Source organism: Canis aureus, chromosome 13 (genome assembly GCF_053574225.1).
Source record: "Canis aureus isolate CA01 chromosome 13, VMU_Caureus_v.1.0, whole genome shotgun sequence".
Lineage (NCBI taxonomy): Eukaryota > Metazoa > Chordata > Mammalia > Carnivora > Canidae > Canis > Canis aureus.
Window position 1 is genome coordinate 54,297,374 of NC_135623.1, and position 17,233 is coordinate 54,314,606.

The window sequence follows — 17,233 nt, forward strand, 5'->3', positions numbered from 1 at the left end:
CAGTTATTGGGTGGTTAGTTGCAATAGCTAATAAGTTAGCAAGTTGCAGAATTGATTTTGAAACTGAAACAAGGACACTCCAGGGTCAACATTTTTAATTATATACTACATCCCTCTTAATTTATTTGAATTTACTGTTTTTTCATGCATTCTGTGAGGTTTTGGTTTCTTTCCTACTACATTTCTTTCAATATTTAAAAAAATTTCTCAATGTTTATTTTTAATCTGCCTTTTATTCAATAGGCTTTCGTAGCTTGTAGAAAAAATAATGAATTGGTTATACTAGTAACACTGGTAGAGCATTCCCTATTATATGAATTTTAGTAGGAGGCAGAACAAACCTCCCACAATTTGATATTAATGACCCAAGCTTCCTTTGTTGAAGTTTTGTTCATTATCTACATAGTACCAGATTTTTAAATCAAAACTAGTAATGCTTTGGAGCAAAACAGAGGTAAATCTATTTGTGTGGTAGAGTAACTGTGGCAGTAATATCAATTTTTCAAGGACAGGAGTACCCAGGATTCAGTATCTGCATTAGACTCCTGTAAAGGCTGTGGTTGCAGTCCTGAGAGCTGCCTAACCCTCATCATCCTTTCACGTTTTTTTTTTTTTTTTAAGATTTTATTTATTTATTTATTCATGAGAGACACACACAGAGAGAGAGAGAGAGGCAGAAACGCAGGCAGACGAAGAAGCAGGCTCCACGCAGGGAGCTGGATGTGGGACTCGATCTCGGGTCTCTAGGATCACGCCCTGGGCTGACGGCGGTGCCAAACCGCTGAGCCACCCGGGCTGCCCCCTTTCACGTTTTTGAACTTAGTTCTCCAAACCTCTGCCCAATATTCTACTCAATATCTTTCTGCTTAAATCTTTTGGTAGATTTCTTTTGCTTATAATTAAGAATCAAGCAATGTTTTCATTGTGCCTTTAGAATGTGAGCCAAAAGGATCCTGGTTGGAGAGTAGTTCCTAAATGGATGATGACATTTGCTAAGAGAGCAGGAGCACTGGGCAGCCATCAAATCCAACTGAAGTGTCTTCCCTCCAAACCTAATAAATCCATTTTTGGGGATACAACCTGTCTTGTAGGGGATCAGATCTGAGGCATTCAAAAAGTTACCTAGGTTTTCATGTTTAAGAAGTTGAGTCAGATAAATTTATAAGGGTCCATCTGCATGGTTCCTCCTACAGTGTGACTCGCTGCCAGTCTTCTGCATGAAAATATGCCTCCACTACAGTGCTATGTACATCTCAATATGTAAACCTTTCACCATATTTCTAAACATTTCTCAAGATAAAATTTTTTAGAAAAATGTAAAAATTGATATTTACAAAAGCAATATTGGAATATAAAAGACTCACTGCAAATTAGTAATTATAATTTTCCAATCCTTGTTGACTTAAAGGGTAAATATATCATAGTTACCATATATCAATGTTTAAAATTCTTTCCAGTATGCACTTTCAGCTTCTCTTTTGTCTGATATTATCATGTCTTGTTTTTAAAAAGTAATGAGGGATGCCTGGGTGGCTAAGCTACTGAGCGTCTGTCTGCCTTAGGCCCAGGGCATGCTCCTGGAGTTCAGAGATCGAGTCCCACATCCGGCTCCCTGCATGGAGCCTGCTTCTCCCTCTGCCTATGTCTCTGCCTCTCTCTCTCTGAGTCTGTCATGAATAAATACATAAAAATAAAATAAAACATAATAAATAAATAAATAAGTAACACATGGATTGCTTGTTTGGAGAATTCCACTACATTATGACACTTACTGGGGCTTAATTTCTTTGATTACTAATTCGAGTGCTCTCCTTTCATATTTATTTGCCATTTATGCTTCTCATACAGTAAAGTACTATTTTGTGTCTTCTACTTATTTCTTCCATTATCATTAGAGTGTGTTTCTTATCAGTTTATAAAAGGTCTTTACATATTGAGTTTTTTTTAACACTCAAGCTGTATCAAATGTTTCCACAATCTAACTTTTTAACTTTTAAAAATATTTAGACATATAAGCAGATAACTTGCCTACAACTTGCCTACATGTATTAACTACAGTCTAACCTTATCTAAACACTTACATATGACATCCAAAAGGGCCTTTATACAAAAATCTTGTTAAAGCAGGAAAAGGGAAAAGGTTTTTAAAACTAAAACTAGACTTTTAAACCTACTTTAGACTTTTAAACCTAAAAAAACCCAATGAAACAAAAATGTAATATTCTGAATTGCTATCTTACACACACATACGTAAACACACAAGTGTACAAGCCACAAATAATGTTAAATGTGATTTATATATATAATATATAAAATATATATTATAAAATATATATAAAATATATATGTAATAAAAATATATATATATATATAAATGTGACAAATATAAATTCACCTCCTCACCCACTAAAGAATTAGTAAAGCCCTTAGCCACACATAAGGTAGCACACATTTAGGTAGCTAAAGCAAATGTCTCTTTCCTGGGTTTGGTTCTTCTCTCACCAGGCCTCTTTTCTGTATCACCTGCCACTCACTTTGATATTGGTCAGAATGATTATTATATACCTGAAGCACATGCTTAATCCTTCTACTGCAAATTGCTTAGTATAAAGACTGTTAGTACATTCTTGGTACATTCAACTGTATCACTGAATCTTGTCTTCCTTCCATGTGCCTCTGCAAATTTAAGTAGCAGCTTCTGATTACTACACAACTTTTAACCTTTATATCAATATATCTGTGGCCCTCTGCATCATCTCCCTGATGTGAGCACACCCCAACTGGCTCTACAGTATCAGAAGGGAGTTTTAACCTAATTTTGGCAGGACACTCCAATGCTATGATCTGATCTGAGAAAAGACTCCACCATTTTGCAATGAGCATTGAATACTATTGTTACTAGAATAGTCTAATGTTTTAAAATGTCTGGAACCAGACAGACTTAGATGTGATGTTCAAATTTCAAGTATGCCACTGGCTGGATGTGCATCTTTAGACAAATGTCGTTAACTCTCTGTGCCTTACTTTCATAGCTAGTAAAGATAGCTAAACAACTTAGAGGAATGGTATCACTTCAATTCTTGATCACCAACTTCACCTGGGTTCTCAAGTGGTCTGAAAATTTACCTGTGTTTTTATATATATTTCTCTTTTTGCCATTTTCTGTAGGAATTCAATCTCCTCAAATATTCAAACTCACCTTCTAAATGCTCGCTCTTAGCAAATGACATTGTCCCATATTTTAACCAATGGGAAAACATTAGATTATTGTTATCTCAACTTCCTATCACCAAATCTAAACACTTAGCAACATCCTTTGGTCTTACAACAGAGAAATACATCTCTCTTCTCTAAGGCTAATCCTGTCAAGTGTCTTATAAACACACGCCTTCCAATATTTTTAGCCTATATGGATTATCTTTATCTCTCTTATACCATCAAACTTCCTTTCTTATAGGCTTTTATAATAAGCATTTAAATGTACTTAATTAAATATTTTCCATCATAAACTATCCTACCCTAAAACTTCATATTTATCTTCTCTAGATGTTTTCACTTCCTTGCTTTCCACACATCACTCCACTGAAACTTGCCAAGGTCATCCATGAATTAACTGTTGTAAAGATAGAAAATTCTGTCTAGACCTTCATTCCTAGCAGCATTGGAGACTAGTGACTCCACCTTCTTTCTTAAACTGCCTCTGAATTTCCTTGATCTAGCATATTCCAGTTTTCTTCTTTACCTCTCTGGCTATTACTTCACTATAACTGGATTCTTCATCTCCTGCTTTCCCCTTGAACATTGGCTTTTCCCTTTACATGCTTTTCTCCTTAATCTATATACTCTCCCTGGACAGCACATTGAATCTCATGGTTTCAGTTATTATCACTAATGATGACCTCAAATCTATGGATGGGGGCAGAGTACAGGAAGCCATCATTGGTCAGGGAGCTAATTCATAATATTTAGGAAAAAAAACTCAAACTTCACATCCTCTGACCCAAATATGCTATTATACATCCTCCATCATGTTGAAAATAATTTATTTTAACTTACATAATTTATCTAATTAATTAATTAGGAACCTAATATGTAGCAGGAATATTCTAGACTTTGTGAACAGATTACTGAACAGAAAAGGCAAAATTCTTGTCTCAAGGAGTTGCACTGTAATGGAAGGAACAACAATCCAATAAACAAATATATATGTGGTGGGTGTCAGTAAGAGGCTTGAAGTGTTTTAAATAGAATAGGAAGTGACCAGACTGGATGTTATTTTTCACAAGGTAGTATGGAGCAGGCTTTTTGATAATTAACAATGAGCACAGACCTGAATGAAGAGAGCCAACCAGTCACCTGAATAAAGAGCTTCCTCACAGATAACATGAGAATCACTCCTAATTGGGGCTACTTTCATGAGTGGGAATGTTTTATTGTCTTCCTCAAGTGTGTTAAGGTGGAAAAGAATTTAAGAACTACTGATGAATTCTAAATGTTTCCTCATGGCCCAATCTTCCTTCTGAGTTCTGGACCTATACTTTTTGCCTTGCAGACATCTCATAGATTTCCCATGGGTAGTTCAAAGTCAGTGTTGAAAACTGGACTCCTTTCCTTTCCTTCCCTCTCCTATCTGCTCTCCTCTTAAATCTTGTATTTCACAACCATCCACCAGGTAGCCCAATACAAAAAGCACAAAAACTGAGGAACTGTTCTTGACTCGTCTCTCTCTCTTATCTTTAAATCCATTCAAACCCAATGTCCTATCCTTTGCTCCATCTCTCCAGCCCTAACTCAAGCTATCATTATCACACACTGAATTATTGAAAAAGCATAGTGATTGTCTTCCCTCTAATTGTGTCACCTTCTTCCCCAATTCATTGCCCAGTCAGGAATTTTTCTAAAAGGTAAATCTATTAATGTCACTTATCTGCTTTAAAGTCATTCATTCCCATAAACTAAGTAAAAGCATAAACTCCTTAGCATGGTTTTTAAGGACATGCTTAATCTGACAGCCATCTCAGTTTCCTCTACTGCCAGTATCCTCCCAGCCAACTCTCAGCCTCTCATTGTTCTATCTCACCTGTGGTCACTGATATTGTCTTTCACTGTGCCTACAACTCTCTCAGTCTATGGGGGTCTATCTGACAAAATATAACTACTCCTGATTTTCTAGATTTCAATGTATTGGCACTATCCAAGCCCACACCAAACACAGCTGTTTGCCCACACCAGACACAGCTGTTTGAATTAAATACTCTTTCTAAGTTCTCCGATGGTACCTAACACTTCCTCAGTTATCTGCATGTCTCTCTAGACTAGATGCTCTATGAAATCACATAACAAATACGAAACTGGATTCAGTACATAGTAACTGTTATCAAAAATCTTTTTAAGTAATCTTAAATAAATGAACATAGTTCTCCTGGTAACTAGGAGCTAACACATTTATGTAATACATCTTTTCTGTTCCATGTCACCTGTGTCATGGGGTCACCTGTCCATGGATGGATTTCAGGATTTTCTTATTGTTTCTGTTTTGCATTTTGAGATAATAAGAGGAAATCCAGTCTTTATCAAATTTTCAAAGGCTTCTGTGACCTCCAAAAGGTTAAAGACCACTGGCCTATGCATGGGATATTGTTATGGTAACCTTAAAACTCAGATTTTTCCAGAATTATTCCGAGTTTATTTATTCAACAAATATTTATTCAGAGATAATTTTGAACACTTTCCTATTATAACTATCAGCTATTCAAATGCCCTAGAATTTCAGCATTTTTGGAAAAAGACTAGAATTTTAAAATTTAAATGATAAATATTGAAATTATGTAAAATCTTCAAGGCATCACAATGAGAAAAAAATGGGTTTTTTTTTTTTTTAGATCATTACTACTTATTCCAAAACACATGCAAACAAATAACACAGAGTTTTTAAAAGGCAAAGTACACTTTGAATGGTGGAAATAAATAATGCTAATAGTTAAATGCAGCAATCTCTATAGTACCTTTATGACTGATATGATAGTGCAGTGTTGCTTCATTATTTCTAAATAAACCCAAACTGGAGAATTTCATTGGAAATTATGGAAATTGTACAGTCTCTTGAGGTAGCTCAAAGTGACATTCTAGTAGACACTGTCTACAACTACAAGCTCTGAAGTAGCAGCCAAACAATTTGACTATGGAAATTTTCCAGCAGAGGGATCGCCAGGATACTGACAATTATCCAGTGACTTCTGTGCAGCCTCTAGAGCAGAAAGTCTATCAAGAATTCCCCCAACAACAACCCTGCACATAGACATGGCCCTGGAACCTGACAATGTGTGCATCACAGGCCTGCTGCATTAGCTGTTCAAAAGCAGGCAAGATAACATTAACCATATAAACATAGCAGCCATCCAACATACAAAGCACCATACCAGGGATAGAACAAAAAAGAAAAGCAATGACCATAGCAAATTTTATAACCAAATCAAAGTCAACAATCTAGTGTATATTGGCTCCAACTCTTTAAAAGTGCCTCCCATTCTTTTCATTTCAAATTCTATCTCTACATAGAAATACATTTTCCTTGTCAGTATCTCCTTTTTATCATGATCTTGGGCCCATTCTTTTTCTTTAAGTTTACTAGACTCATTTTTCTCCCAGAGGTGATGGATGACTTTATAGTTCCCTTCAGTAGCAGGAAATGCTATAATTTAACTAAATCATAATATAAATACATAATCATATGTATACATATGATATATAATATATATTTTATATGCTTACATATATACATATATATTATTTCTCTCCATATATAAATGTAAGTCATTAGAGTACCCTGGTGAATTTCTATAACTATATCTTGTTGAATTAAAACAGCCATTCAATAGATATTTGTTGAATACTTACCATGAACCAAGCACTATTCTAGGCATTTGAACACAGTAGCAAACAAAACAGAAACCATGTAAACATATACAAACAACTAAATAAACAAGAAAAAAGCAGACAATAAGTGCAGATATTTAAAATAATAGGATTGTATATTATGTGCCAAAACAGCAATGTGGTGCTATAAATATGAAAATAACATGTACTCCCTAATAGTTAACTTATTTGTATTGCTTATGACAGACATGTAAACAAAGATCACAATATAGATACCTGGGCACAATAATGACCAAAAGAATAGAGATAATTTTTGCTTGATGGACCAGGGACAATGTCTCAGTACATATATTTAAGAAAGATCTTGAAAGATGAGTTGGAGTTTATCAGAAGATTAAGAAGGAGGAGCATTCCAGCTTAAGAGAACAACATCAGAACATAAGATACAATAGGAAACAGTCATGGAATTAAAGAATTTGGGCTTTGCTAAAGCACAGGGTATGAGTGAGGAAGCATAATGGGATGAAGATGAACAGTGGGCAAGTGCCATACCAGGGAGGTCATATGTATATCTTAGAGAATTCATACCATCTCCTACAGGCAAATAGGGCCACTAAAAGATTATGAGAAATGGAATAAGGTAATCAGAGTGCAATTTCCTTAATTGGATGTGACAGATTAGAAGGTATGTAGCAAGGACAATAATTAGGAGACAACTGTAGTTCTCCATGTGAGGGTTGATAAGTAGAAGTTGTGACAAGAAACAAAGAGAGGAAGAGCAACACAAGTAATTTACTGGTGATAATAAATTGAATATGGAAGTGAGGAAGTTAAAAGAGTCTAAGGAAACTCCAGGTATAGCTTGGACAATGGATGGTAGGATAGTTCATCAATACAGGTAGTATAGGGGGTGGTCTGAGATGGTGACATAGGAAGATCTTGAACTCACCTCTTCCCACAAACACACCAAAACTACAGCTACATATGGACAATTCTCTCTGAAAAAGAAAACCAGTAGAACTGTTCCACTACAAGAGATAAAAGGATCATATCAAAATGAGTAGGGCCTACATTCAAGGGACACCGAGGGCTGTAGGGAAAAGAAATTCTCCTTCTAAAAGGCTCGCCTACAGTCTCACTCATCCCAGGACACAGCACAAAGGCAGCCATTTGAAAAGCACTTATACTATATGTGAAAGGGATTCCTTTGCTAATCTTACAGCATGCGCTGAAGGGGCAGGGGACAGGTGGGACTCTCTTCAGAGATGGAGACACTGGAAGATGCCACTTTTGCATTCTTCCCTCACCCAGCTAGCACAGGAAGGTATGTGCAGATTTAGTGCCATCCTGATGCCTTGCTAAGGCTGGTGGGGCTGGATGATGGTGGCACTGGCTGGGGCCCATGAATGTGAGCAGTCACAACATTCTCCTGGTCCTTTGCTAAAGCCTGTGAGCATGAATGGTTGAAGTTTTGCTCTACTCCTTGGCTGGGACCAGCAAGTGCAAGTGACCATGACATTCTCCCACTCTCTTGTTAAAGCAAGCAGGCACACACACACACACACACAAAGTACTCCACCCAAATACTATTAGATTTAACAAATGAATTCAGTAAAGTTGTAAGCTAAAAAATCAATATAAAGAAATAAGCTATGTTTCTTTATAGTAATAACAAGATATCAGAAAGGTAATTAAGAAAACAATCCTATTTACAAGAGCATCCAAAAGAATAAAATACCTAGAAATAAATTTAACCAAGGAAATGAAAGAACTGTTCTTTGAAAACTATCAGACACTGATGAAAGAAATTGAAGATGACATGAATAAATGTAAAAACATATTATGCTCATAGATTAGAAGAATTATATTGTTAAGATGGCCATACCAGCCAAGGTAACCTACAAAATCATTGTAGTCGCTATCAAAATAGCCATAGCATTTTTCACAGGACTAGAACAAATAATCCTAAAATTTCTACAGAACCAAACAACTCGAAATAACCAAAACAATCTTGTAAAAGAAGAACAAAGCTGGAGGTATCATGCTTCAGGATTTCAAACTATGCTACAAAACTGTAGAGATCAAAACATATAGATCAATGGAATAGAATAGACAGCCCAGAAATAATCCCACACTTATAAAGTCAAACAATCTATTAAAATGGAGGTAAGAATATAAAATGAGGAAAAGACAGTCTCTTCAATAAATTAATTGTTAAAACTGGACAGCTACATGCAAAAGAATGAAAGTGATTCACTTTCTTACAACATAAACAAAAATAAACTCAAAATGTATTAAAGGCTTAAATAAGATCTGAAGACATAAAACTAGAAGAAAGCACAGGTAGTAAGCTCTTGAGCATTGGTTTTAGCAGTAGTTTTTTAGATCTGTCTCCTTAGGCAATGACAACAGGAGAAAAATAAACAAATGGGACTACCTCCAATTAAAAAGCTTTTGCACAGCAAAGGAAACCATCAACAAAATGAAAAAGGAGAAACGAATAGGAGAAATTATTTGCAAATGACATATCAGATAAGGGTTAACATTCAAAATACATAAAGGACTCATACAACTCAATTTCAAAAAAAATCCAATTAAAATTTGGGCAGAATATATTTGAATAAATGTTTTCCCAAAGACATACAGATGGCTAATAGCTACATGAAAAGATGCTCAACTTTACTAACCATCAGGGAAAAGCAAATCAAAGCCATAATGAGGTATCACCTCACACCTGTCAGAATGGCTACTATCAAAAAGATAAGGAATAACAAGTATTAATGAGGATGTGGAGAAAAGGGAACCCTTATGCATTATTGGTAAGAATGTAAATTGGCACAGCTGCTTTAGAAAATAGTATGGATAGTCCTCAAAAAATTAAAAACAGAACTACCCTACAATCCAACAATTCCACTTGTGGAATTTTTTGAAGAAAACTACAACACTAATTCAAATATCTGTGCATCTCTATGTTCAATGCAGCATCATTTACAATAGTCAAAATATAGAAGCCACCTAAATGTCCATCAATAGATAAGTGGATAAAGATGTGATTGATACATAGATGATGGATAGATGATAGATGATAGATAGATAGATGATAGATAGATACAATGGAATATTTATTCAGCCATTAGAAGGAATGCGATCTTGCCATTTTCAACAACATGGATGAATCCAGAGGGTATTATGCTATCTGAAATAAGTTAGGCAGAAAAAGACAAAAATATTGCATGATTTCACTTCTATGTGGAATCTACAACAAAACAAATGAACCAAAAAAACAAAGCATAAACATATTCATAGATACCAAGAATAAACTAATGGTTGCCAGACAAAATAGATCCTAGATAGTTATTTTGAAAGTCAAGATTGCTGCTTATGAAAGTTGCTCAGGTGTGTGGGTGTGTCTAGAGCTCTTTTTGAGTTAAATGTTTACACTATAAAGAGTATCCAGGAGTGTGGGAAGTGGAGCAAAGTTGTTTTATACAGACAATGAACAGATAACAAAACGGTGAAACAAAATTAATGCAAGAACAGACGGTGCCAGCCTTAGAATAAAAATGGTCCCAGAACTATTGAATTAAGGATTAAACCAGGCCTTTTGTTCAGATTCTCTAGTTTGACAAAATCTGAAACTGTCAGCAGAATAGATAATTCATAGCATTTTCTCAATGCAAAGAATGTAGTCAGAACTTTATTTAGAAAAACCATAGATATATTAACCAGGCAACTATTCAAAACTCTATTTGCTTAAAATCTACATAAGAAAATTTATATACATTATATTTAACCCATGCTTTACCTTGACCATTATTCTCTGGAATCTTTTGCGTTCAAGCCATCCTCTGACATAGGCCTGCATTAGGATGACCATTTTAACGACTTTTTTGATATTTACAAATTTGGTCCTTTCCCGGAACACTTGGAAGATTTCTATGTGTGGTCCAATTCTTTTAACTTTATTGTCAAGCTTCCCACTTTTACTTAGAATAGACTTTATCCTAAAAATAAAATATAAATATAAAACTTCCTTATTATAGTTAATAAGAAAAATAACCACTTCTTAAAAGTCTTAAATTCATTTTAATGCTAAATGTATTAAAATAGGAAATGTATTATAATTTGTATATAGGTTTCATGTATACATCACCTGAACATGTCAATAGGATTTTCCAAAGAAGTTTGAACATGCCAGAATTAATATAACATATATATAATGAAACTTCTGAAGAAAGGAAATCCAAAAGAAAGCAAATTTTTCAAAGCTTATCCGTAACTATTTAAAAGAGTAATATAAAATATTTAAGGAACAAAATATTTTCATATGACAGAACAAGTTAGTCAAAATAACTTTACTATCCCAGAAGCTACTTTAAACTAAAGACTACTTCAAAATTATTTGGCACTGATACTCTGTTTACCAATCATCTGAAAAGTGATTTTATTCTCCAAACACTCTCAATCAAAAGGCATGATAGTGTATTGCTGAAGTCATGGACTACAGGATCACAGAAGTAAGCGACCATGATGGAAATCATGACAAGCCCTGACATCGGGCTGGTTCTTGAGAAATCCTGTTCTACTTTGTACAATGGGCATTATTTTTCTTCCCTTAGTGACTAAAATGTTGGGAGTCTAATTTTAATTATTTCACCCACACATCTAGTCTCTGTTGGGTGGTAGATGGTGGATGACAGGGAATCCCAGCTCAGTCTTTTTCATTTGTCTTTATTATAAGCCTTGAAGTTAATGATATTGCCTTATATTATATGTTGTTTGAACACCAGTATAGCTAAAAATATTTAAAAGACAATTTTGTTCCCACTAGAATGAAGATCAGCTCCACATCAAGAGACATTTATAACAAGTATTTCTTAGAGATCTTTTTTGACTCCCTTCCTACTCCCAAGTAGCCACAACTGATCAGTGAAATTTGCTCAGGCACAGAAAACTGTGTTCCATATTTACTTTTGACCTATGGTTAAAGATGTAGAACTAAGTCTGTTCATTCTCTTCATGCTTGTGTGTGTAAATGAAAAAAATTCTTACTCTCCTTGCAAGAGAAAAAAAGTTAGCTCTGTATAGTGTTCTCGTTACTACAGCTCTTTTGTATCTGTGACTGGTTCTTTCATTCCATTTCTTGAGAAAACTTTTTTACTTTTTTTTTTTTAAGATTTAATTTATTCATTCATGGGAGACACAGAGAGAGAGAGAGAGGCAGAGACACAGGCAGAGGGAGAAGCAGGTTCCATGCAGGGATCCCGATGTGGGACTCGATCCTGGGACTCCAGGATTACGCCCTGGGCCGAAGGCAGGCACGAAACCACTGAGCCACCCAGGGATCCCCAAGAAAACTTTTTTATATTAATGAGTCAAAACTATATCATTTTGTGTTCTGGAGAAATACCCCATTTAGACAAAGCTATCCAGAAAAGATAAAGAAAATGAAGCAAATTTTTCAGTTTGTTTAAATTAACATTGATTTTGTATAGCTTAGAAGAGAGCTCTGCCTTCTAAGAGGATTTTTGTTTCATTAATATACCAATTTTTATGAATGGGCCTTGATATAGGAGATAAACTGGTAATGTAGATAAAATGTTAATGATTACTTCTGGCTGTCCAGAGTTTCAAGACCTGCAGTGAAATCTAAAGAATTCTAAGTTCCTGACTTCTTTCTTTCAGAAGAAATAAGAGGGGTTTTTTTTTAAGACTTTATTTATTTACTCATGAGAGACACAGAGAGAGGCAGGACATGGACACAGGGAGAAGCACGCTCCCTCCAAGGAGCTCGATGTGAGATTAGATCCTGGTCCCAGGACAAGCCCTGAGTTGAAGGCAGATGCCCAACTGCTGAGCCACCAAGGCATCCCAAGAAAAGTGTTATTGAAATACCCAAGTGAGCCAAGTTTATACCCTAAGTTCTTTACTCTAACAAGAAAAGAGAAATAAATCTTAAAGGGATGTATATGACTGTAAAGTGGTATGTGATATGTATTGTTGAAGCACAAGAGCTCTGCTGGTCTCTTAAGTTGCCTTGAATGTCACAGAGTTCTTAGTCAAAGTGTGTGAAAAGTGTATGAGTGAAAAGGAGAGAATGAGAGAGAATTGAAATTAATTATTTTGATTAAAAGCTATAGTTAATATGAGTGATTAGAACTATATTAAGTAAAAGAATTATGAAGAATTGCAAACATTTATAAAATGATGGATATGTTTTGTCTGTTTTTATCAACTTAAAAAGAAAAAAAATGTTATCTTAGGCCTTAGACATACAGACTTTGATCAATAGTATGCTTCTAAATAACTGGAACGCTAAAAATAATGGAAAGGGAAACTTGAGGCTGAAGAATAATTTATAGAGGGCTTGATGTAAAATGATTTATATGTACAAATAATAGATTTAAAAAGAAGCTATAAAATATATCAAATTTTGAACAAGTTAAGTCAATTTTGATGAGCTCAATCATAAAATAGAGAATGATCCTTGACTACAAAATGTTATTTAAGTTCTATACGAAAAGAGTAAGATTAGAATTTGATTTGCTTTCTGTTACATTGACAGCCTGAGTTTTGAATCCATACTCTGCTCTTTATTTAACAAAAAATCATTTAGTGCCTTCAATATAGTTTGCCTAGAAAACAAAAGCTATTTATACCACAAAAATATTCCCTTTATTGTAATTATTTTTTTGTTCTTTCTGATATACTTCTTGCAAAATCTGGTATTCCTAATATTTAATGTTGCTGTAGCTGTGTTACATTTTTTTTTTTTTGTACTCTAAAGACATCTATGACTTTTGCTCATACTTTGGCTCTACTAAGAATTCTTTCCAATATTGTTTTCCCAAAGTTCAAATCCCAAACTATTATGATGTATTTTAACCTATCTTTTGGGTGTCCCAGATGACTGCAAGACCATACCAAAGATTTTCTTCTTCGCTATCTAAAAGGAGGGATGCTAGAAATGGTAAAATATGTTTAACATAGTTCTATAAATAAACCAAAGATGACTCTTGTATAATGTTGTTTACTTCTCACATCAGGCTAGCACCATTAGCTTAAAAGCCTGCTGGATCCAAACTAAAAATTCTTAGACATCCAATTCTTTTTTATATTGCCCCCAAAGACTATATTTTCAGCCTTTTAGAACCTTCCTGCTTTGCATATCACACAAAACTGCAACCAACACCTGCTACCCATAGATAAGATAAGCTGTAAAAGACCTCAATCCACTGCTGCTCTTCAGAACTCTCCGACCCAGAGACTCCCCATCTTGCTGCTGAGTGACAATACCCAGATAGGTAAGCCCTCTCCTTGACCCCCCTCTCCTGTGGGAGTTCCTTTTCCCTCTTCCCCTTCTGGGTAGTGTTTCTATGTCATTATCTCTGGAAGGTTTTCTGCTCTGAAGGACAACCCCTCTCATGCAAATCTGTCCATGTAATGCCCAAATATAGCTTGCTATGTGCTACTGCAACCTCATAGCCATCTTTTCCCTGATTAGCCCCAAGATCCTTGAACTCATTACAATCGTCCATAGTTTTATTTAACTAAGAGCTATGTTGAGAGCTGCCCTTTTTATCGAAGTCCAAAATATGAAAAGAGATAATTAATTTTTAAAAAAGTTCCACCTCAAGTTAAATATATAGCAACTAAAATACTATTAATATAAATGTATTAGAAGCACCCTGTGGTAAGTTGTTTGCATTGATGGCCAATTAAAGCTTCCTTATATCTCTATCTTCACAATGTAATTTTTACAGCTCCAATCATCAAGAGGTAGAATCTGTTTACCCATCTATGAATGTCAGCTGACCCTGTGAATTGCTTTGACCAAAAGAATCCACTGGAAGCCATATTGTTCTAGTTTTTTTGTTTGTTTGTTTGTTTAATTCATGATAGAGAGAGAGAGAGATAGAGAGAGAGAGAGGCAGAGGGAGAAGCAGGCTCCAAGCAGGGAGCTTGACGCAGGACTCGATCATGGGACTCCAGGATCAGACCCTGCCAAAGGCAGGTGCTAAACGCTGAGCCACCCAGGGTTTTCAGCATGTGCCTGAGAGGCCTCAAACAGTTCTATTCTCTGAACCTTATATCTACTGAGGAACAAACTAGCCAGCCTCTAAAGGTTCAGACAAGAACATGGAGAACAGACAAGTTGTACCTACTAAAGCAAACCTGGGCAGCATCAACCGAATCTCACGAGAGATAATAGCTGTTGTTTTAAGTCTGGTGATGCTATCATAGCAGTAGATAACTAATATACATATTTAGAAAAAAATAATATACATATTTACATTTTCTACCCAAAGGCTAATATAATAACTGTCAAATCGATTTTTAAAATTATTTGTTTCAGAGGTAACTTGTCTCCATCAAGAAGTAATACTCATGATGAACATTTTATGGCATAAATTGTTTTAAAACTTGAAGTTTATCAGTGCCCTCATTGTGAATAATATGTTCTTATTTCACGGAGATCAATGATTGAGTCCTTATGGAATGAATGTGTATGTCCTCAATAGAGGATTCCATTCCTCTCCACTCTGAGATTGTTGGTTGTACATCAAGTATATACTAAACATAACCCTTTTAGTCATATCTTCAACAGGTGGCTTCTGGCTTTCTCTCGTACTTGCCCAAAGCCCCTAATACAACTTATAGCTCATAAATTATGTCTTCTGCAAGAAATATCAAAATAATGATCGCCTTATAAGAAATGCATTTTCTTGGGGCAGCCCGGGGGGCTCAGCGGTTTAGTGCCACCTTCAGCCCAGGGCGCGATCCTGGAGACCCAGGATCGAGTCCCACATTGGGCTCCCTGCATGGAGCCTGCTTCTCCCTCTGCCTGTGTCTCTGCCTCCCTCTCTTCTGTGTCTCTCATGAATAAATAAATAAAATCTTTTTTTTTTTAAGTTGGGAATTTTTTTTTTAGATTTTATTTATTTATTCATGAGAGACAGAGACAGAGAGAGAGAGAGAAATTTTTTTTAAAAAAAGAAATGCATTTTCCTAAAAATTTCTAGTAGAACGAAAAGACTTAATGACTTGAGGTTCTCAATTTAAACCAATATCATAAACATGAACCTCCTGTGTGTGGCTTTTTTCATCCACAAACAGACAACTTTATGTGGATCCAAGATCAGCAGAATATAATTATCTTGGACTGAATAAATGAATTATATTATGATAAATATTAATTTTTTATTAAAAATATGAGAAAATGCTTTCTTTCTTTATGAGGATCGACTTACAGATTTCAGCTTATTTGGCCATACTTGTACAAACTAGAATGAAACATCTGATTAATGGCATGTGACTGGTTCCTAACAACCCCTCAGAACTTCAGAGAAAAAAGTGCTAATGAAAATTTTAATGTAGATCTTAAGAAATCACCAGAAATAAGGGTGCCTGGTTCAGTAGGGTAAGTGTCTGACTCTCGATTTTGGCTCAGGTCTGATCTCAGGTCATGTGATTGAGCCCACTTGGGCTCTGTCCCTCCCCCCGAATGCTCTTTCTCACTGAAATAGATAAATAAATCTTAAAAAATAAAGAAATCACCAGAAATAATACTATAGAAATTAAGAAGACATATTAATTTATTTTATCAACAAAATAACATAGCACAATAATCCAATACACACAAAATGTCTTTTTTATAGAAGTATTTATTTATAAAGTTTTAGTAAGAATCAATACTTTTTTTTTCCTACCACAATGTAATTGAAAAATCTAGTTTGTATCTCACTTTTCATACTAAACATCACATTTAAAGGCAAGTCATTTACTTAGGTGTGGTGGTTCCTACTCATGGGCATGGACTCTTATTATGTGAAAATTATTGCCATAAGTCCTAAATAATAAACAGCCTGGTACCTCTGCCACTGGCTATGAAATTCCCATCAGACAAAATAAACTTTTGGACAAACAAGGAATATTAAGAAAACATTAGATATTAACAAGAGAAAAAGGAAGCTTATACCATTATATATAATGTAGGTAAAACCTAGAAGAGGAAAATGGAAGGATTCCTGAATAACAACCTCAGTACAAAAATGATAAAGACAACAAAAACATTTCTGCCACATAAAATCACTTTAAAAGATGATAACACTAGGGAATCTGTCAATCTTCTTGACAGAAGTTACTAATGCCTTTGTATCATATGCTTGTAGTTTTGCTAACCATACAGTACAGACATTTTTTTTTATTTTTTTTATTTATTTATGATAGTCACAGAGAGAAAGAGAGAGAGAGGCAGAGACACAGGCAGAGGGAGAAGCAGGCTCCATGCACCGGGAGCCCAACATGGGATTCGATCCCCGGTCTCCAGGATCGCGCCCTGGGCCAAAGGCAGGCG

At 35.2% G+C, this 17,233-nt stretch overlaps 1 protein-coding gene across 9 annotated transcripts in view; it reads right to left on the reverse strand.

Moving 5' to 3' along the window:
• IQCM (IQ motif containing M) overlaps nucleotides 1-17,233 on the reverse strand; it is a 434,749-nt gene that overhangs the window by 202,599 nt on the left and 214,917 nt on the right. For all 9 annotated transcript variants that reach the window (XM_077846313.1, XM_077846314.1, XM_077846307.1 and 6 more), the window contains one exon: nucleotides 10,682-10,880. In XM_077846313.1, coding sequence (XP_077702439.1) covers nucleotides 10,682-10,880 — 199 coding nt within the window. The remainder of the gene's footprint in view (nucleotides 1-10,681; nucleotides 10,881-17,233) is intronic.